Below are 23,465 nucleotides of genomic sequence, written 5' to 3' on the forward strand. Positions count from 1 at the left end.
GCAATGGTTAGTGACAAAAATACCCGAAAGAATATTCTCACAATTATATTTCTATGCTCATTTCACAAGGGCATTACAGCAAAAGGTGAAAACTCATGTTATCTCCCGAAAGTGCTTGTTTTAGGACAAAAAGCTTGCCCTTGGAAAACCTTCGAATTGTGCTTCAAGTTGGTAAAGTGGTTTCCCCTCCAACACCGGTCTTTATGTACCTATCTCAAGATCCAACACAACAAGATCTGCAATATTTATGATAAACAAATACATCTACAACCACTCTTTCAAAAATTTTATGAACAAGAAGCATGAGGGGGTTGAAGATCTCATGTGTGGCAATGTTAGAGAGACGACTTGATTTAGGAGTTTTCTCACGTGAGCATGGATTTGATGAGGTGTTCATGAAGTGGCTTCTATGCTCATTGATGTCATCTTCCTTTTCAAGCTCCAAGGTTAATTCTTCATGAATGTCCAAAATTTTCCTTAGATTGGTGACTCTTAGGTTGATCTTGTCTAAGGCCTCCTCTAAACTCGGATAAGTCATATTTATTAAGAAGATTGACTTAAGCTCATCCTTTGGATTTGGTTTGGGTTTTAACCTTAAGGTTTCAGCCTTGTCCAACCATTATTTACTTGCAACGATGCATGAATACTCTAGTTATTGTCGTTGCTCTTCTTGGTCATCCTTAGATCCTTTATGATTCCTATGCTTGGAATTTCTAGGATCATCATCCTGAATCTGTCAGCCAAGCATAGAAAGAACTTGTTTCTTTGAACATCTAAGAAATAGACCAACTGTGCGAAATCGAAAATATTGTAGGCGACACAGGCACGGCAACCCCACTCGTTAGTGATTATTACTGCACCATGTCCCGTAGCAGTACTACCGATACAAACGACTGAACCAGTCTGTCTTTGAAGATGCAAGCTGCCATGTAGTCGTGAGAGGCTTACAAGATCACAGATTTTATTCATTGTCGAGAGTTTTTTCGCAGAATGCTTTGTGACGTATGTCTAATTGATTGCATTCACCAGGACCAGGTAGTGGTGCCTTTCTCTGGAACTATGTCACTATGTCAGTATTTTGTCCAAGTAGTTCACTCCCATACAGGAATACTGCATTCCTTTGAACTTTTTTTTCCTCAAACTATGTAGGAGAACTATGTGTCATTTTATTAAGAAGAGCATTCCTTTTAACTTATCGGTACCGTTTGAACTTATCAGCACCATTTTTTTAAGAGAGATGCTAAATGCTCAAATGCCTGAAATCTGGTAAAACTCAGTCGACCAATAGGTGAGCATCCGACGGTGATTGTACTCTCCCGTGCCACCTCGCCATCCTCATGTCCAGCAGCGACCCACATCCACCACCGCCGTGCTAGCCCATCCAAGTTTTTAGTTCCCTGCCACCAGCACCACCGATCACCAATCACTGATCTTCCAGCAGCGCCCCTCTGCCCCTGCCCACCATTTGCTGGCATCACCAGTCTGGCTTGCATCCATGGCCCTTCCTCTAAGACTGACCCCCCCCCCCCCCCCCCCCTCCCCGCCACACACAAACACACCGGGTGAACTGAAAATCCCGCAATTTCTTTTTTTCTCGAACACACAGGAGAACTACGTATCATTATATTAAGAAGAATAAAAAGGGGAAAGAAACCCCATACAACACGACACACTCACTCCTTGGACTCTAAGAGAAGAAATCCCACAATTTCAAACGCTAAAGCATAGGGTTGTGTTCTTTTAAACTGCTAATCATTATTTTATTATTATTCTGTCGAGTAGGTTGAGAAGGAACTGAACCATGGCTGCATGTGGACTCTTTTGCATAGTGGAAATCATGATGTTTGAACTACCGATCGGTAGCTAAATCTTGTGTTATCATCTGGTTTTGTATTGATCAGGTGAGCAGTACTTCCAGTTAATTGTTAAATGATGTGGTAGTTGAATTTCTACGAACTTAACTACATATTTTCGTTTACCTATAAACTGTGTTCACTTAATGGTTTCCATGTTTCAGCAATTGCTGTCCTGGCTTACAGTTCTGTTATGAAAATGAATTGACTGTGTGATCTGAATGTTAATAGTTTGCTGTGGAGCACTCCTTTTTTGCGGATTTTTCTCAAGAACACTGTTATAGTGTAAATTGGCCATCAAACACTATCAAATTGAGTACACTTGATCAGTGTCTACAACAAATAAAATAAAAATTTGGAAGTTTTGCTATAGGACACCAATAATGTTCTGAACCATAACAGTGTCTTTAAGTAACAGTCATTATTTATATGTGTCCCACTGTAAATTTTGCCTTGTTAAAATGATTATATCGGTGGGTTGTGGTTACCACAGTTTTTTTGCAACATAACGGAAATTACTATTTGTCCTCTAATTTTGCTTCAGCTTCACCAGCCCGTTTGGAAATATGTTATCTGTTATGCTCGTTGTGGTCTAAATTGTATGCATCATATTGCATAACTTATCGATTTGTGATCAAGGAACAGCTTCAATAATATATTGGAATAGTAGTTAAATAATATTGCTCACTCCATATAATATTACATTGAACTCTAAAAGATGCACTCTTTCCGAAAATATCACTTAACTGAAACTGAACTTCAGTTTAATAACACTGAAAATTACTCCTGAGTTCTGATTGTATAATCTTTGGATAATTATACCCCTGGGTTTTCTTACCTACACCCTCCTCTCCACATCACCTTACCCATGGACAGAGGGAGGTAGAGACTTTAAGTTCAAGAGGGGATGTTATGTTCTCTGTTAACCTATTTTTCATATCTAATCTGATTGTGAATGTTAGTATTTTTTGTTGATGATGACAGAGTATCTGACAATTTATTTGAAGAACCTCAACAAAAGCTGGAGCGAAATTTGAACCACTAAGAGAAATTTTATCTGGTGTAGAAAATTAAGTCAAATGTTGACTAATCATTAGAAAGCTCACCCTGCTGCTTGATTTCTCCCTCATGTAACACCTTAACGTTTCTTCTTTGCCCTTCCCCGATTTTCTTTTGCTTCCCCTGCCACCCGTCTGTAACACCCTAAAATTTGCATGGTTTTAAAATAGGAAAAATGATTTAATTATGCATTTTTGTGAGCATTGAAATTTAGAAAAATAATAACTTTGTTAAAATTAAAATCAAATATAGGTCTACAAACATGTATGTGCATTCATGCTGCTGCATATTATTTTTGTATTGTGTGGTTTGAAATCAAACTTCAAATTGATTTGAATTTGTATTTCAAAATTTGTTTGGAAAATTAGAAAAAAAAACAAAAAAAAGGAAATTCTCTCCCTTTCATTTTCGGCCTGCTCTCCCCGTCGGCCCAGCCGCCCTATTCGGCCTTTCCCTCTCCCGCACCCCGCGGCCTAGCAGGCAGCCCGGTAGACGTGCCCGCGTGAATGCTCTAGTTTGGTTTTGGTGAATTGATGAAACCCTAAATGCTAACCTAGTTCATCAAGTGATCATGAGATAGGTAGCACACTTCAAGTAGAGAAGCAAATGAAGATCATAACATAACAATGGTGATAGCATGGAGATGATCAAGGGCTTAAACTTGAAGAGAAGAAAGAGAAAAACAAAAAGCTCAAGGCAAAGGTATAAATCATAGGAGCTATTTTGTTTTGGTGATCAAGACACTTAGAGAGTGTGATCACATTTAGGTTTGATAGCCGTACTATTAAGAGGGGTGAAACTCATATCGGAATGCGGTTATCAAAGTGCCACTAGATGCTCTAACTTATTGCATATGCATTTAGGATCTAGTGGAGTGCTAACACCCTTGATAACATTTGTGAAAATATGCTAACACATGTGCACAAGGTGTTTGCAGGGTTAAGATGGGTTTGGGTATTGGTGAATTGAGGCCTAGGCAAGTGAATGATGATGAAGATGATCAAGTGCAAGTGCTCTCCAACTCTAATGTGCAAGATGATACAAATCAAGCTAGTGCAAGTAACTCTCATGATATTGATCAAGATCAAGTGACTAGTACATCATCTCAACCCAATGATCTAGCAAGTGCAAGCAATCAAGTTCCATTGCTTCAACCAACAAGTATTGCAAGAGATCATCCTTTGGATACAATCATTGGTGATATCTCAAGAGGTGTACAAACAAGATCAAGATTAGCATCATTTTGTGAACACTTCTCTTTTGTGTCATCCATTGAACCAAAGAAGATAGATGAAGCTTTGAAGGATGTTGATTAGGTGAATGCTATGCATGAAGAATTGAATAACTTCACAAGAAATCAAGTATGGGAATTGGTAGAAAGACCAAAGAGGCACAATGTGATTGGAACCAAATGGGTCTTTAGAAACAAGCAAGATCAAGATGGGATAGTTGTAAGGAATAAAGCAAGATTGGTAGCACAAGGCTATACACAAGTTGAAGGTCTTGACTTTGGAGAAACCTATGTCCCGATTGCTAGATTGGAAGCAATTAGAATCTTGCTAGCCTATGCTTGTGCCCACAACATCAAGCTCTATCAAATGGATGTCAAGAGTGCATTTCTCAATGGTTATATCAATGAAGAAGTATATGTTGAGCAACCTCCCGGTTTTGAAGATGATAAGAAGCCCAACCATGTGTACAAGTTGAAGAAAGCATTGTATGGCTTGAAGCAAGCACCTAGAGCATGGTATGAGAGATTGAGGGACTTCCTACTCTCTAAAGGGTTCACCATGGGCAAGGTTGACACCACTCTTTTCATCAAGAAGATTGGAAAAGATCTATTTGTGTTGCAAATATATGTTGATGATATCATATTTGGATCAACCAATCAAGAATTTTGTGATGAGTTTGGTAAGATGATGGCTAATGAATTTGAGATGTCCATGATTGGAGAGTTGAGTTACTTCCTTGGCCTTCAAATCAAGCAATTGAAGAATGGTACATTTGTGAGTCAAGGCAAGTACATCAAGGACATGATCAAGAAGTTTGGAATGATTGATAGCAAAGTCATTAGCACACCAATGGGAACCAATGGCAACTTGGATAGTGATGCAAGTGGAAATATGGTGGATCAAAAGTTGTATCGGTCTATGATTAGAAGCCTACTCTATATGACCGCATCAAGGCCGGATGTCATGTTTAGTGTATGCATGTGTGCAAGATTTCAAGCCTCACCAAGAGAAAGTCATTTGAAGGCTACAAAGAGGATATTGAGGTACTTGAAGCATACACCGAATGTTGGTTTGTGGTATCCCAAAGGAGCAAAGTTTGAGCTAGTTGGTTACTCCGACTCGGATTATGCGGGATGCAAGGTTGAAAGGAAGAGCACATCGGGCACATGTCAATTGTTGGGAAGATCACTTGTTTCATGGTCATCAAAGAAGCAAAATAGTGTTGCATTATCAACCGCCGAAGCTGAATACATATCCGCCGGTAGTTGTTGTGCACAAATACTTTGGATGAAGGCCACTTTGAGTGATTTTGGAATCAAGTTCAAGAAAGTGCCATTGCTATGTGACAATAAGAGTGCAATCAAGCTAACCAACAATCCGGTGCAACATGCAAGAACAAAGCACATTAATGTCCGCCATCATTTCATAAGAGATCACCAACAAAAAGGGGACATTTGCATTGAGAGTATAGGCATCGAAGATCAACTTGCCGATATATTCACCAAGCCATTGGATGAGAAAAGGTTTTGCAAGCTAAGGAATGAGTTGCACATATTGGATTTCTCAAATATGTGTTGATGCACCCCCACTCATATGACATGCCTCTCATTCGAGCAATCTAAGGTAAAAGTTGATTGGCATGATATACATCCTTGCTAAGGACATGTTTAGTGCATTTAGTCATATTTTCAATCTCATTAGGACCTTGCAAGTGGTTCTATCTTATTAGGCTCATTCATGAAAATCAAATGAATTTTGATGTCTATATGGTATCACTATTGCTTCTATGCTTGATTTGATCTAGTGATGGCATATGACATGTTTATGGGCTTGTAAACCTAGTGTTTAATCTAGAAAATGAACTATAAGTGTTTAACTCAACATGGTACAAGATAACCCTTATTTGGAGGTGTGAAGAAGCTTGTTCTTGGATCAAACCGAGTTAAATATCTTTGGGAAATAATCTAGAATTGAACCAAATTTGGGAAAATGACCCTCACCCCATTGATTGACATTGATAATCTTGACCCTATAAGTAAGTCTATTTAGAACCTTTGTGGTCATTGATGACAAAGGGGGAGAGAAATAAAGATAAAGGGGATAAGAGAAACAAAGGAAATGGATCAACTAAAATTTTGAGCACACAAGTAGGGGGAGCAAGCTCATGAACTTGTATGGTGCATTTGAATGTGCATTTCATATGTTTGCTTGCATGGCATAAGTTCCATATTTATAATATCCATGCTTGTGTGATGTATGCTAGTTGTAGATTTGAATGATGAAATGCAAACTAGCATGTATAGGATATCCAGTGATTTCACTTCCAAATATTTCTAAGTGGTATTGAGCTAACCATGATGCTAAGGATGGTATATTGGTGCACTCCGATTGGTATCACGCTTTAAAGGTCCATCTTTTATACCTTAGCATCATATGGTAGACATTGACTCTTACATTTCCTATCTAAGCATATGTGCAAGCTTCAATCCAAACTCTTAGCATATATGTAGGGGGAGCAATTGCTACCACTTAGGGTTCATGAAACTTGTCCATATCCTTTTACACATAGTAAATATGCTTGGGCAAGCAACATGGATTCAATTGAATTTCAATTCATATCTTTGTATAAGGGTTGTCATCAATTACCAAAAAGGGGGAGATTGAAAGCTCTAGTTTGGTTTTGGTGAATTGATGAAACCCTAAGTGCTAACCTAGTTCATCAAGTGATCATGAGATAGGTAGCACACTTCAAGTAGAGAAGCAAATGAAGATCATAACATGACAATGGTGATAGCATGGAGATGATCAAGGGCTTAAACTTGAAGAGAAGAAAGAGAAAAACAAAAAGCTCAAGGCAAAGGTATAAACCATAGGAGCTATTTTGTTTTGGTGATCAAGACACTTAGAGAGTGTGATCACATTTAGGTTTGATAGCCGTACTATTAAGAGGGGTGAAACTCGTATCGGAATGCGGTTATCAAAGTGCCACTAGATGCTCTAACTTATTGCATATGCATTTAGGATCTAGTGGAGTGCTAACACCCTTGATAACATTTGTGAAAATATGCTAACACATGTGCACAAGGTGTTTGTAGGGTTGAGATGGCTTTTGGAAAAATGAAATGTCTATTTTCTATTGCGCCGGATGCAAAATTTCTTGGTGGTTGGCACATTGGAGCAAGGGTGAAGAAGGTTGAGTTGAAATGGAGTTGATCGAATTGATGCTGGCGTCGGTCTACTGACCGGACGCTGGGTCACTCAGCAACCGGACGCTAAAAGGCTACGTTCGGTCGAGCTGTCAGATGGCACAGTAGGCTAGGGTTGAGCACCGGACGCTAGCTGCGTCCGGTCAAGGTGGACCGGACGCGTCCGGTCGGAAAAACATGCCTCGGGAAGCTTACTGGAAACGATCGGACGCTGGGGCTTCAGCGTCTGGTCAGTTTTGACCGGAGCGTCCAGTCAGCGTCATAACCGTTGGAATCTGACGAACAGCGTTTGAAGGCGATGACACGTGGCGTCCATCGGGCGACCGGACGCTGAGGGCCAGCGTCCGGTCAGTATGACCAGAGCATCCGGTCAGAGCGCGTTTTGCCCAGTGAAGGGGTATAATGGCTCTATTTGATTGGGGCTCTATTTATAGCCCCATGGCCGGCTGTGGCTCATATCTTTGGCCATTTTCATTGACATAGAAACCTTGTGAGCTAAGCCAAAGCCCTCCCACTCATCTACATCATTGATTCATCATCATAGTGAGATTGGGAGTGATCCAAGTGTATTGCTTGAGTGATTGCATCTAGAGGCACTTAGTGATCGTGTTTCGCTACGGATTTCGCTTGTTACTCTTGGTGGTTGCCGCCACCTAGACGGCTTGGAGCAGCGAGGATCGTCGAGCGGAGGTGGTGATTGTCTCCGGCTCCGATCGTGGTGATTATGAGGGGTTTTTGACCTTTGCCCGGCGGAGTGCTAAAAGGTACTTTAGTGAATTGCTCGTGGCTTGTGTGATCCTCATCTTGTGTTGGTTGTGCGGCACCCTATTGAGGGTTTGGCGTGTGAAGCCAATTAGCGCGTGAACCTCCAAGTGAGTGAATCACCACAACAAGGACTAGCTTGCCGGCAAGCAAGTGAACCTCGGTAAAAATCATTGTCTTCATCATTGATTCCGAGGTGATTGGTCATCATTGTTATTCATCTTCGTGATTGATTGGTTCATTCATCTACACGGCGGTATAACCCTCTTGATCACTCTCTTTACTTTACCGCAAACTAGTTGACAAGCTCTTTAGTGTAGCTAGTTGTGAGAGCTTGCATGCTTGGTTGGTGTGGCTCTTTAGTTAGCCTTTGAGAGCACACTAACATAGGGTAGTGTCATTGATCTTGTGTGAATTGACACTATCTAAACTAGAATTGTAATAGGTGGCTTGCATTTTGAGTAGGCTAGCGCAACACTCGCTTCGCCTCATAATTGTCTAACCATTTGGTTAAGTGTTGTTGTAGAAATTTTTATTAGGCTATTCACCCCCCCCTCTAGCCATTAGGACCTTTCACCGTGCCCGTCCTCTCTCTCTGACGCCTAGTCCCTCTCTTTTGCTTACGCTGATAGACTGGGCCCACTAGTCAGCTCCGTCATCAACCTCAGTTCATATTCTACCCGGACACTGAGCCGGTGTCCATGTCCGGCTCCGTTACGCCGCCCCCTCGGTCTTATACCCCACGGGTGCCCGGGCCTTAAATAGCAAAGCCCTGCGCCCGAGCCTTCCCCACCAAGCCCTAGCACAAGCCCTACGTCGCCAGGAACCCTAGCTCCGCAGCCATCCCGAGCCGCCGAGAAGAAGCTGAAGTCGCCATGCCGTTTTGTTGGTCCTCCGTCACGGTAAGCACAACTCAAAGCTTCGCGTGAAGTTCTTAAACTGGTTTAGCCCCGTATTCCTCTCTTTCTCTCTCTGTTATGGCTTTCCCCGCGCCGCAGTCGCTTCGTAGCCGGCATAGCCCATCGCCCGCCTTCTCTGCTCAGCAATAGCCGACAAAGATCTCCTAGATGAATTGCTTTATCCCTAATCTATCTTCCGGTGTCTTTGGTTCGTCCCGCCATAGCCTGTAGGCCTAGATGCAACTAAGCCGGCAAGCATGCTTGATTTCCGGCCATGGCGTCGCCGTGCTCGGTCCTGTTCCGGCTGGCCGACCACGCTAGCCCCTCCCATCCGTCCAATCTAAGATCAAGGGCCACGATTAGAACATACCGATTCACTTGGCAAGTTTGCAAAAGAGCCCCTGTAGTTTCACGTAATAGAACCCGCCGTCCCTATACTTTTGCTAAAGAGACCCTCGGCTTTTGAATAATCTAACCCGCAGGCCATAGCACCTTTCCAGAATACGTTTTCCTTTTCAGAAAGCGTAGTTTTCTTCGGATTAGATTCAAAATATGTTTTTATCTATTTACAGTTTTGCTACTAATCTTGTTTTAGCCATAAAATCTTCGTTTTAACTCCGATTTGACCCGTTCAACTTGCGTTAGGTCCGTAATTCCATAATCTACATGTTCATACTACTATTAGGTATGTTTTCAACTTAAAAAATTCGAGGTTGTATTTAATCTATTATTTTACTAAAGGAAATCTTGTTTAAATCATAACTTCTTCGTTTTAGCTCTGAATTTTGTGATCTTCGCGTCTGTGTGATCTTAGCAAGACGTAGATTCGTTTTACAAACTTTTCATCTTAATTTTATGCTGATGGTGTACTGTTATAATCTTTAGCTTTTGTTTGCTATGCATGATTGCTTCTGGATGTTTGTATGTTGCTGTGATTATCGAGTATAGACGGTGAGCAATTCATGGGTGAACAAGAGTACTACGTTGACAAGCAGGAGCACTTTGTCCAAGGCAAGTATAGCATGGGATTACCCTTGTTTTCTATCAACTTTAATACATTTAATTCATGTTCATGTGTCACCTTGATAGGGATTCTCTAGAATTGGACTTATACCTTGTCTCCTATGGGATATGCATTGGGTAGCTTTTCTAGTGCCCTATATTTCGCTTTACCAACAGGTCAGGTCTTAGATAGTCATACGATTGGCCAACAGCACACAAATCTGTCATCATTTTGGTTCTCCATTGAGCAGCACAGGCTGCAGTTGGATCAGGTCCTTCAACTCCATGTAAGTGTTTATTTGCCCAGCATTTTTGTTCTGAATTTTACCCTGATGTTGTCTAACTTATGCTCCTTATTTCATTTTTTTTCTTAAAAAATCAGAACGAACAGTTGCGGGCGTCACCGCAGCAGCAAATATCTATGCAGAACGCAACTGTACTGAACCTTGTGGAATCTGTGACAAGAGATGTGCTGATGCAAAAGCATGATGAGATAGCCAGTCTGCGAATAGAGCTGCAGAGAGGATCTAGAAACAACACTGCATGACAGAGATGAGTGGATGAATGTCGCTATGGCCGCATATGAAATTAATCAGACACTTATCCGTATGCTTCGTACCATGCAGCTGGAAGTGAATTCGCATGTTTCATCTAATGATTTAGGTGCTCCAAGTTCTAGAGGTGAAGCATCGAGCATGGCGAGAGCAGCAGTGGAGACAACACAGCCCAATCTGATCTGTAAGGTTTGCAACTCTGGTGATGCCTGTATGCTTGTGTTGCCATGCCAACACCTCTGTGCATGCAAGCCGTGTGTAGCCTGGCTTGCGGCATGTCCTATCTGTGGTGCTGTGAAGACTGATGCTATCGAGGCTCGATTTGTTTATAAGTAAAAACGCCAGAGCAACAATCAGAATCCACTGTTTAGGATGTGTCCTATAAGAGCATGTCAGCTTTCCTTTTTGTATTAGGTGTTGTAGCCTTGTTCTGTTATGCTTTCTTGTATGATGTTCAGGTATTCTTCATACTGATGCTATGTTTCTAGATTCTCAAAATGCTTTGGTATAGTTGCCATGGTGTCTTCAGTTACTATATATTTTGAAGTATCTGTTCTTCCTCAGATGGAATTAACTTCCATTGAACCATGGTCTCAAAGGAATCCAAGGTTCACCAGATTAGGAACAGAGTCCAAGTTGCTCTTGAACAATTGGTTGGCATGTTCTCCACAGCCAAAGTGCGCAACCCTTATTGCTCTTGGGCAGTCTCTTCCATGGCTGCTCCATTTCTCTAGAGACGCCTGTGCACAATCAGATGTCATGTGCCTGATAGCAGAAGTGAAGTAACACCACGACGTCCCGTCTCTGTTTCTCTCTCTCTTATAGTTAATTTTTCACCTCAATCTATCCTAATGCATGTAGATTGAGGTGGATTGAAGTGCAAGTAAAAAAAATTGTAGGTCTGTAGGGATAATTTTCGATTTCACCACGAGACCAACGTTGGGTCCGGATCAAAGTTTAGAGTGCACTATTGGTTTTTTGCATAACTTATATGTACTTAAGCATGAATTTATCAAGAGGAAATAGTTTATATGACCAAAAAAAAACGCCATGTTGGTTACCACTACGTGGTTTTCTTCTTTCACAAGTTCTCAGTCTGTCAGGGTGTCGAGGCACTGGGCCTGACCTTTTTTCTCTTGTTTTCTTTCTTTTGTTGCTGTGTCTTTGGGACCGTTATGTTAATCTTAGGATTACTTTGTGTCTTTCTACTGTTTCAAACTCTACTTTTTTTTAATGAAAAACGTACCACAATTGTATGGTCGAGGAAAAAAAATACCCCCATTTTTTTTAAGTAAAAACGCCCCCATCAAGGCCAACTAGGCTAACTTTCAGCAACTATCTACAGTAGTTCCTACTGGTGGCAGGTAGAACGCGTGAAATAAGTGTGGGGGAAACGTCACTACAGCTACTGCTTAAATAACAGTTTGAAGGAGGCGCTGACCAGATGGGACAATTTAGGATGTCTGCATTAGCAGCGGCTAGGCCCTCGTTTAGTTGCGTCCGAATTCGGCGCCGCCGAGTCTACTGTAGCGACAGTAGGTACTGTAGCGTTTCGTTTTTATTTGGTAATAATTGTCCAAACGTTGACTAATTAGGCTCAAAACGTTCGTCTCGCAAAGTACAACCAAACTGTATAATTAGTTTTTGATTTCGTCAACATTTAGTATTCCATGCATGTACCGCAAATTTAATGTGACGGGAAATCTTCTTTTTGCATAGTGTGAAAGTTGGTATTTTGAATGAACTAAACAGGCGCCCTAGAGAGGATGGCGTCATGCTCCGGTTGGTCCACTCAAGAAGGAATGCAGGGTGCGAGCGGGCGGTGAGAGGGGGTTTGAGCCCATGCTACTCATTTTCTTTATTTAGTTTCAATTTGATTTCCAAAAACAAGGTATTTATATTTCCCAAAAGTGTTTTGTTTTAATTTACATGACGATAAACTATGTAGGCAGAGATTTTTTTATAAGAAAGAAAAAAAATCCTGGAATTCAGTATCGTGCTTGTATTGTTTGAATGCATACAAGGCTTCTCTTTGTGGAAATAGCCGGTTGTTAATGATAAAGGTTTTTTTTTTTATGTTAAGTAATCTCATGCTTTTCTTATCTTTCATCTAATTCATAAATTAAGAATAACCCTAGAAATACCAGGATGCCGCTTCCTAAGTTATGTGTAGTAACTGTTTATTTGTATTTCCTTACCAAAATATTTTTAATCTCCTAAAAAGCAAAGAGGCGTTTTGACAGATACATAAAATTCAAATTACTTCTCAGTCATTGCAAAATTATCAATGGGTTGAGTTTATTGTTACATATTTGAAATTTCATTAATTTCATACAGCGAAAATCATAGCTTGTGGATTTTCAATTTATTTTGAGATTAAAAAATAGTAGAAAATTTTGAAAGCACTCTCAGATCTACTAAATGAGAATATCTGAGGAACAACTGAGTTATGTAATCCTACCCTTGAAGACCACAAGACCAACTAGTGAAGTTGGTAATATTTTCGGTGGTTCTAGACATTGGTTCCTTACAAGAGGAGTATACGACGACCTGATGACAGCCTAATATGTAGTTGAGGAGTATTGATGGTATATAGGATGTGGTGCTAGGTTAATGAGGAAACAAAAGCAAGAATAGTGGGAAACGTCACTACCGATACTATTTATTACTCCCTCCGGTCCATTTTATCTGGCGCATGTTAAAATGACACGGTCTCCTAAATTACACTTTGACCATTCATTTGCTTTATATTATATTATTTATGCTTATAAACTTATAATCATTGGATAGTGTAATTTCTTATAAATCTAATCATATAAGGTTTGTATTATAATATTTAAAAATTATTAGCCTAATTATTTGTCAAAGTTTTTAAAGTTTGAATCTTGATATACGTGTGCGCCAGATAAAATGGACCGGAGGTAGTAAATGGTAGGGAAGCAGAGTTTTCCAAAAGGGGTTGACCATAATAACACGACAATTTTATGAAAACCATGGTTCTATAATGTGTGTTTGTCATAGTTATGAAAACCGCGGTTCTATAATGTGATTTATGACTTTATGATCTTAGCTTATTAGGTTGATTCTACTATTCTCATATGTAGATTTTATGATTTTACGATCATACGATCATATTAGTTACGGTCCTATCATAGCACCATTAAAGTTTCGATCTGATTTAGGATCAAGATTTTGACAACCTTGGTGTCTATAGTAGCTAGACCAAGGAGAGGATGGCGTCAAGCTCTGGTGCATCCACTACACACTGCATTGTAGACATGGTGATTCCCTCAAGGTTTGGAGAAAACTAGGAGAATTGTTTTTGCCCATGCTATGCATTTCGGTTTTATCTACATTCCAATTTGGTGTGACAAGTCTAGCTATTTATTTCCTAAAAGTATTTGTTTTAAGTTGCATTTAGTCAAACTATCTAGACATACTTTTCAAAATAAGGAAATTCTTGGAATTTCGATATCGTGTTTGCATTGTTTCATCGTAAAGGTGATCCTTTTATTGTTAATAATCTTATACTTTTTTTATATAATTCCTATTATATTGGTTTATGCGATTGATTTCATATACTAACATCATTTGTATATTAAGAGCAACTCTTAGGACATATTTGGAAATTATTTCAAAATTTCAAAACTAAACTATGCTTAGTAATTGTTCATGTTTCTTTCCTTTGAAAATATTTCATCTTCTAAAACCAAGAGAGTCAATTTTAAAGTTACATACTAACATCATCTGTATGTTATTAAGAGAAAGTCTTAGGATGTATATAGAAATTACTTCTAAAAGGTCTTTTACTAAATTATGCTTAGTAATTGTTCATGTTTTTTTCCTTTAGAACTATTTCATCTTCTAAAACCAAGAGAGGCATTTTAAAAGTTACAATAACATTCAAATAACTTTTCGGACGTTCAAAATTCATGGGTGGATACTTGAATCTATTTTTATATACTTTTTAATTCATCAATCGATGATGAGGACATCACTTCTTTAGTGTACCTACTAATCCTCTAACCATTATGTAAGGTTCGATGATCCGAGCTCTGAATACGCTGTTTAGTTTAGGGACCGACCCCGTCCGGCATTCGCACGTCAGGCATGGGTTCATCCGACGATTTCCAGACGGACAAGTAGGTGCGGTGGATATACTAGCGGAGGCTACAATCTCGTGACGGACAGGTTGGTTCTCTTCGTCAAACCAAACAACATTTTAGGTTCGGACACAGGGAGCGTGTTCGGCTGGCCAGAATCTGCTGGCTACAGTTTTTAGCTAGAGTAGCGTTTTTCTCTCACAAAATTTCTATATAAACAGTGTTTTCAGCATAAACAGTAACTTTTAAGTCTAGCCGAACACTGTTAGGATTGGATGATTCCTGGCCGTGACATTGTGTGAACCAAATACACTGTAAATTTAGAGATGAGCTCGTTCTTAAGCGATTATTTCTATACTTTTAAGAATAGATTACTACCTAATGATGTTATCTTGCTTAGGAACATTGGAGAGCATCACGAGAAACGTGGAGGAAGGAGTGGAGGCGGAGAAGACCATCGAGGACATCCAACACAAGCGGGAGGCCTGATCCAACTCGACTTCGAGTCTGCCTCAGCCTTCAGGACTAACCTGTAATAAAACAGACACCTAGGACACATACAGACTCTATTTTTGGCAATCCACTTATGGGTGGAAAAGATAATTTCATAAGCTAACTAATGGCTTTTGTTTGAGGTCCAAATTCTACCGGAGTCAACGGAAATCGTCGAAATAAGTCAGCGTCCAGAATCTGTCAGGTGTTACGTCACCGCTTTTGGTCCGTTGGGCCATGTACCGTCTTTGAGCCCATTAGGGGGGCGCGTTTAGGGGAGGCGACTACTCTTAGACCTTATAATCAGTCGTCACCGCCATCGTTAGGTTTTGGTTTTTGCTTAGATCATTCTATCATTGACAGCCGCCGACTATCGGTTTGTGGAACCCCACTTTGAGAACTTAGGCATACATCTGTAGTTGTCCCATACTTTGAGCTGCGTACTTTCGAGTTCTTGCTTGTGTTCTTCGTTTCGCAGGCAGAGATTGACCTTCTCGGCAAGGTCAACCGGATTAGTGACACAGTTGATAACCATAGGTGTTGTGGTGCTAAGATTGCAGGGTTCGGGTCTTTAGATCTGAAGCTAGATCGATGTGTCATACTCCACCAAAACGATAGTTATCGTCACCTGATGAAAGATCGGGATTTTCCGTACGGTACCGCCCAAGTCCTAGCTTGCTGGTTTTCTTTCTCCTATTTTGTTTTTGTTTCATTTTTTCTATTTAATAACTTTAAATATAGTAGAAGATTGTGGAAACATCATCAGAACTATTAAATAAAATTGTGGATCAATCGGAAATCACAAGGTTTTATTTATGGATCACCACTTAGTTATTATTGGCAGTTGTTGTTTTCTCTATCCTACTTTTGGAAGCCATAATAGTAAAGTCTAGTCCTATGTAGTAAATTAAACTTCATTGCACATCAAGTTCAAAATGGTCATATAACTTTTATTTATTGTTGTTTATAGGATTCAAACATCCTAGTTGTTGAGGCCGTTTGGTGCCAGCTCTAATTAAAACAACTTCAGCTACGACTTCTACGATGAAATAGCTTTTTCTAGCTCCAACTTCAATAATTAGAAAAACAATTGGCAAAATAACTTCTCCTAGTAGATAAAATGCATGAAATGCCCATTATGCTCTTCTATTTTTCTCTCTTTTTTCTTTCCTTTTTCTTCCTTTATTCAATAAACACAGGAATTTTATATAATTACACAAAAATCAGTTTATTTTCACTGGAAAACATATAAATAGATTTTTTTGAAGTGTTCCAAACAGGGCCTAAATTCGATTTCGAGAATGCAGGCAGGGAGTAAAGAGCCAATTGCATTTTTTACCATCAGGGAGATGAAAACAGCCTTAGGGTCTCTGCAATGAATTGAAAATATATAATAAAATAGCGCAATTCTAGGACGTAATCACTGCCTTTCCGCGACCCCTCAACAGATAAGCTTATTATAATCGCACAATGGAAACGATTTTGCACATACAAAGTACGAACAATCCAAAAGGGGTCCCCCAAAGTCCATCCATCGGTCTTTCCGTCTCCACAAGCTTCTTCATCTTCTCCGTCCTCCTCTCTCCCTTACCGCTTTCTTGACCCTCTCTTTCTCCCCCCCACCCCGACGGAAAAGAAAGCTGCGAGCTTTCTCTCTCTACCCCAGGGAGAAGGGGAAGGAAGGCAGCTGGCACAGTCTATCGGCGTCGGGGGCCGGCAACTGACTAGGATCGAGAACTCGGGTTCTTGGAGGGAGGGCGGCCGGTCCATGGCGCAGCGGGGCGAGCTGGGGCGGCAGCTCCCGCTGAGAGGCCCCCTCAAAGCCCTAGAGGCAGACATCCACCACGCTAACGCCATGTAAGCATCTTTACCTCTCACCCCGCCCTGGATTGTGCACTATTTTGGGCATTTCTCGCCTCCGGTTGTGCCTTGGATTAGATTTTTCTTACGACCATGCGCGCTGAAATTGGGGAAAGTGCCCAGTTTGGAAAGGCCGTAATTTGTCGACTCCCAGCGTAGGGTGGTAATTTTGTAAATTCACTCCAATTAATCAACGAAGAGAGTAATTTAGGGAGTTCACCTGCGGTTATGCTAGGAATTTGGGAAAAACGCAATCGGTATGTTGGCCAGCCATAATCCATTGCATTCCTGAAGAATGCTGCTTTGGCGTAACGATTTTTCTCCCCTTAGGCCTTGTTTGGATGCGCATGTATTATCGCAATTCACATGTGTTAAGTGGATTGGAGTGGAATTGAACTAAATTCCATTCCATTCCACTCCAACACGGATTGAGGTGAATATACATGCATCCAAACAAGGCCTTATGTGTGTTTCAATGCTGCTGTGATGATTGGTTAGGTTGGACGGTTTCAACTTACTGCTGGTTTGCAAATTCCAGGGCGGATGCAGTTCAGAGGAATTATGGTGGAGCATGTGTGCAGATGAGGCTATCGTTCAGCTCCCTGGCTCCATTCTTTTTGTACTTCATCCAATGGCTGGACTGCGGCTGCTGTTATGCTCTTCCCAGCTATTTGGGACTGTTTCATATTCTCATATGCAAGGTAAAACTGCAATATGGAGTTTTGGAATTTGGGCCTCTTATATTTGTTTCTCTGTACAGGAGGCCTGGGTTTCAGGCATTAAAATCTTTATGTTTTGTTTACGCAGGTTTATGCTGATGGAGATAGCTCAGTGTCAACATATGAAAGGCGGGCAAGCCTTAGGGAATTCTATGGTAATCTCTAGCCTATATGGGCATTTTGTAACCTCCACATCAATCTACTTTGGACTTGAATTCTCATAAGCTTCTTGCATTGCAGCAATTATTTATCCTATTCTGCAGCAGCTTGAGAGTACTTTGATCGAGAGGGATCTGAAGGGGAAGGGTCGATGCAAAGATATAGTGAGTAGGAGAAGGATGGAGGATTGGAAAAAGCTTTCTGGTAAGGATCTGGAAAGGGAGGATGAATGTGGGATTTGCATGGAGGCATGCACCAAGATGGTCCTGCCTAATTGCAGCCATGCAATGTGCATAAAGTGCTATAGAGACTGGTAATTACCTTTCATAATTTTTATAATCTGTATGTGAATTTGAACTGGCTTATGCAATTTGGATACGGATTCTGAGTCTAATAATAGGGCTACATTTTAGTTATTTAATATGTAGTCAATAAATTAATACAATGTATGTCCATGTGTTGCTATAACTTTTGTTTCCTTCTATTGGTAGCTTTGCTTAATGTTATCTTGTTGTTGGTATAGGTATAAGAGATCAGAGTCTTGCCCTTTCTGCCGAGGAAGCCTCAAAAGAATCCGCTCAAGAGACCTTTGGGTGCTTACAAATTACAATGATGTCATTGACCCAGCACATTTAGAAAGAGAAAACGTGAGGCATTTCTATAGTTATATTGACAGCTTGCCCCTAATACTTCCTGATAGTATTTTCTTTTTCTATTATGATTATCTACTATAAAGTGGAAGCAACATACATCAAATGTGTAAATTGTGAAAGCAGATGAAATTCATAGATGAATTGCCCTCACTTCACTTTGACCACATGCATGTGTATTTACTCACAGGGTACTAATGTACATGAATAAAATAGTTAGGAGATATTCGTTATATTGTCAAGTGAATGCCTTTTCAATTCTTTCTACCGTGCCCACATCATGGTAGATAAAAAATCTCTTAATTCAGATCCCTATCTCATTTTTTTTTCTAGGCTTCTGTGAATGAAGCTACCCCATTTTCTGCTCATTTTCAATAACGTATTGTTTTAATTGTATCAAGAAAGTGCATCCTGACATGAACAGTTTTTTTTAGCCAAGCATTAATTATTGACACAGGTTATTACATTTTATCATTTTGAAATATACCAAGTGTTTATTTGGAATTACAAGAGCAGATAAAGGTAAACTCGGGTTGTTATCAAATTGATTGGACTGAATGAAGAAACAACTGTGTATCTCTGTTTATATATATTCAGTCATACTTCCTAGGTCCTAGCACTTGAGACAGGTCATGGCACGAGAAGTTAAATGTCTTGTGTACAGTACTGACAAAATCCTCTGCTAGAAATGACGCAGCTGTGCATCTGCGATGCGATCTGGTTTAACGAAATGTATGGATACGGTCAGATTTGTGGCAATTTAACATTTTCTTCAGGAACTGTGTTTTCACTGTTGTGAAACCACGACAACAGGGGGAGCTTCTGTTTCAACGAGATCTTTCTTTGATCCTACTATACTACGTACTGTATATCGTTTTCTTAATTTATTTTGCAAAAAGGAGATGAAAACTGAAAAGGGGAAGGTCTTTTACATTTTTTTTTTCTAAATAAGCATGGTTGATCATAACTTGAGAAATTTCATTCTTTTTTGGAAGTGAAATTAGAATCATGGTTCACTTACAAAGTTAATTAATCTGATGTATTACTATAACCTTCATGTGTCATCATAATACATTTGAGTCTTGTATCTTATCTTTTCTAAAAAGGTTGATAGTTTTTATTTACAGCCTACGGTAATAGAGAAATATTTGGGCGACCTATATTATTGATTGGACTAAAGAGGCCATATATAACCTTTAAATAAAATGGGTTGATTCATGACAAATTGAATTTTGAGGCCACGAGATTGGTCCAAGGCCAGGTGCGGGTCGGCCCTCATTCCCATCCCATGCTGGAAGGCATTGAGAGTAAGACGGTTGGATAAGAATGGGCTTTTCTTTTAATTGTAGATGCAGTTTCTATACAGTGTGGGCTTTTAACAAGATGAAACGTAGGCCTGCTCGTTTACATTACAGTGGGCTAATGTGACGCCTGTGGGCCATGGCCTGCAGCAGGAGGCCACCGTTGTTTTTTATTATAAGGCAGAGGAGGGAGAGGAAAAGCTGGGCTCCTGCTCAGAGGTGTCGGTAATGGCATAAATCGCAATTGGGTGAATGCAGAAGGAAAAAGTCTATTTTGCTTTCCTCGACTATTATAAAAGTCGACTTTTCCTCCCTGAACTCTAAAAGCGAGAATAGTTTCTCCTCCATCTTCCAAAAGCGGCAACTTGATCCGTGTCTGGTTTTCCTTTTTTTTTCTTTCATGTTTATTTTGGCTGAATTATTGAAAAATCATAAAATAGAAAAATTCAATTATGTTGGACACCACATGAGTAGATCTAAACACTGAACACATGATATGATATGCTTTAGTATAAAATTTTTGTTGTAACTTTAAGTCTATGCTTTTCTATAATTAATTCTTAGTTGCAGTTTTTATGGTGGGCTAATCATTTCATGCTTGATCTGTAGACCTAGATAAATGTATAACTCAGTCGTGCATGATCCAATGATCATGAAATTTTTGCTACATGTCAAGCATGTAATGATTAGCCCACCATAAAAATTTTACTATTGGACCATAGAAACTGTAGTTATGAATTAATTACAGAAAAGTATAGATATAAAGCTACAACAAAAACTTTGCACTAAAGCATACCATATCATATGTTTATTGCGGAGATATACTCATGTGGAGTCTAGCAAAAAAATTGTGCTCAATGGATCATGTATGACCGAGTTATAGATTTAATCTCATTTAAAAACTATTTAACAAATATAAACCTATATAAATCTGTAACTCAATCATACACGATCTAATGAGCATGAAAAATTTACTACACCTCAAGCATGCAATGATTAGCCCACCATAAAAATTTCACCACAGTTGGACTAGAGAAACTGCAGCTATGAATTAATTATAGAAAAATATAGATCTAAAGTTACAACAAAAAAAACTTTGTACTAAAGCATACCATATTATATGTTCACTGTGTAGATCTACTCATGTGGAGTCCAACACAATTGGATTTTTCATTTGAAAATAGAACTAAACCTATTCGAGATTTAATCAAATTATGTAATTTCATTTTCCACGTAAGAAAATCAATACAAAGGCATGAAATTTAACATTAAAATTATATTCAATTGTAAAAAACATTATAAGATCACACATATCATTCTCTAAATGGAGAACAAATTAAATAGATCTTGAAAAAATGTATAGAAATATTAATATTATTTATTCTATTTAGTATTTTCTTTATAACCAAAATGGAAATTTTAGGATGTAATATGCTTGGAAATGTGTGAGAGATGGCTATTGAAGAACTGCATGAGACACTCACATAGATGCACATTCACCTCTATAAATGCAATCATAGACACCTTATTCCTATGAGTACATCGGAGCCGACAGATCTTAGCTTGGCGAAGTCTTTTTACTATTAGCACCTTGTTGTCGATGAGCACATCACTTACCACTAAAAGAATAGATCCATTAAATCTTAGAATAAATCTAGAAAATTGCGAGTACTCGAATTAAGGACTTTGAACACGGGTGGACATGTTCAACCACAAGAAACCTAACTAGGTGAGATACACTGGGTTTGTGGAACACCTATCATCACTAACATAAAAATGCTCAAAAAAATTAGCTTTGACTATATATGGTGATCACTTTGCACAGTTTGACTTGTTAGATATGCTGGTTTGGGATGCATTTGTTTATATTGACTTGTGCATTAGAGGTAGGAAAGATACTTGGAGGTGAATCACTGCTACCTTAATCTTGAACAGTTTAGAGCAAACATTATTTCTTTAGATCCTATTTAGTAGGGTTTTTGTTGTGGCTTCTCCATTGGCTTAATCAAAACCCTATTAAACAGAACACATGAGGAACGACTTATGAAGCCAAAACCAAGCCACAATTAATGAAGCCAAAGCCATTTTTGCCAAGGACCCGAAGCTAGAAAAATGTGGCTTTTTCTGTCTTCTTCACTTTTATTTTCTTCGGGTGAGGCATATATATAGGAATACAATTATATAAAAAGGTTTGTAGCGACCAGACAGGTGATTTTTTATTTCAGAAAAATGTGCATTTACCTGGTAACCACTCAACCATATAAGAATAACAAAAACACGGCGGGCGATCCAACCATACCCAATTTTTTATTCCATCGAGTCACACATGAATACAATTGCAAAAGATATTTGAACACAACACAATATTTTATTTATTCAAGCAAATGCATTTCTCCCTGGTAAGCACAAGAACATGACCATAAGAATATTATATTATTTTAAAAAGCACGGCGGGCGGTCAGTGAAATTAATGCACTAAGTGAGTAGTAGCGAACTGAGCTGGGCAAGTGGGAGACAATAAAAGGTTCGGTGGCTTAACGACAATTTATATCCTCGTTGTGACGAGTCCTAAGATGAGTGATTTGTGCACTAACTATGCTCATGTAGGATCTCTGCTTAGCCTATAGGGGTCGAATAGGCCTATTAAAATAAAACTTGAACAGATGTCAAATTCGACCCATAGCACTACCGCTCTACCCTGCAGCACTGCCTCTCTACGGCACTGCCGGGCCAAAACAGTGGCACTGCTTGTAACAAAATCGTCCAATTTATAAGAGCACAAGTATAATGGCAGCCGCGGAGCGGTCGCACTTTCATACTTGAGCCCATATAAACCTGGTAGTCCGTCGAGTACCACGAAGGGTCTCGATTCATCCCCAACATACAACCAAGATCGTACATGATTCAACATACATGCCACATGTTACATAGAGTTCACAAATACATTGCCATACATCAGAGTGCGATTAAAGTTATTACAAACTAAGTTCAAATAGAGTAGTAGCGGAAGCAAAGTAGTTTTTAAACCAACACCTCACACCATGGTTCAAATACTTGCCAGTCTATGATCACAACCCACAAAAGCATCATAGCTTAGATATATAAATGGAAGCGCCTTGCCTGGTCCTACTCCTCATCCACCGTGGGACAGAAGCAGTTCTTATAGTAGCCATGATAAACAATGTTATCTGCAATAAGTGAGAAATAAACCCTGAGTATAAGAAGGTATTCAGCTAGACTTACCCGTCATAAATCAAAAATAAAGTGACTCTAAGGATTATGCAAGGATTTATAAGTGAAGCTAGCTTGATAACATTTTGCATAAAAAGCCACTAATTCAGCTATATATTTTATAATTCGGTCATTAAGTTAATTATGACTATTTATCTCTAGATTAGCAACTAACCTATGCCAAACTTGTGATATATCCGTAGTTACAGAACAATAGTAACTATAGCAATTTATTATATCATTCTCAGAACTATTCCACTTGCCATTATCACTATGATAGAAGGAAGCTCAGTCAAGTTTCTCACTATCCGGGAGAAACGACGATTCAAATCAATTGCAACCAGCTGGACAGTATTCCTAACACAAACCTAGGTCTACCAGCC

General features: G+C 39.4%; 1 protein-coding gene and 1 pseudogene across 1 annotated transcript; both read left to right on the forward strand.

The window, feature by feature from the left end:
• Positions 1-10,135: 10,135 nt before the first annotated feature.
• On the forward strand, positions 10,136-11,014 carry LOC136543754 (probable BOI-related E3 ubiquitin-protein ligase 3; annotated as a pseudogene).
• A 5,650-nt stretch (positions 11,015-16,664) lies between these two features.
• Positions 16,665-18,821, forward strand: LOC136545753 (E3 ubiquitin-protein ligase AIRP2-like). The gene is made up of 5 exons (XM_066537733.1): positions 16,665-17,019; positions 17,561-17,723; positions 17,830-17,896; positions 17,982-18,213; positions 18,424-18,821. The coding sequence occupies exons 1-5, from the start codon at positions 16,931-16,933 to the stop codon at positions 18,632-18,634; spliced, it is 762 nt and encodes a 253-aa protein (XP_066393830.1). The 5' UTR covers positions 16,665-16,930; the 3' UTR covers positions 18,635-18,821.
• The last annotated feature ends 4,644 nt before the right edge of the window (positions 18,822-23,465 follow it).

The sequence above is a fragment of the Miscanthus floridulus genome, chromosome 3 (genome assembly GCF_019320115.1).
Source record: "Miscanthus floridulus cultivar M001 chromosome 3, ASM1932011v1, whole genome shotgun sequence".
NCBI classification, from domain to species: Eukaryota; Viridiplantae; Streptophyta; class Magnoliopsida; order Poales; family Poaceae; genus Miscanthus; species Miscanthus floridulus.

Coding starts and splice junctions, on each gene's coding strand:
- LOC136545753 (XM_066537733.1), top strand. CDS start 16,931: ATGGCGCAGCGGGGCGAGCTGGGGCGGCAGCTCCCGCTGAGAGGCCCC. Junction 17,020..17,560: donor ATCCACCACGCTAACGCCAT/GTAAGCATCTTT, acceptor TGCAAATTCCAG/GGCGGATGCAGTTCAGAGGA. Junction 17,897..17,981: donor AAGCCTTAGGGAATTCTATG/GTAATCTCTAGC, acceptor CTTGCATTGCAG/CAATTATTTATCCTATTCTG.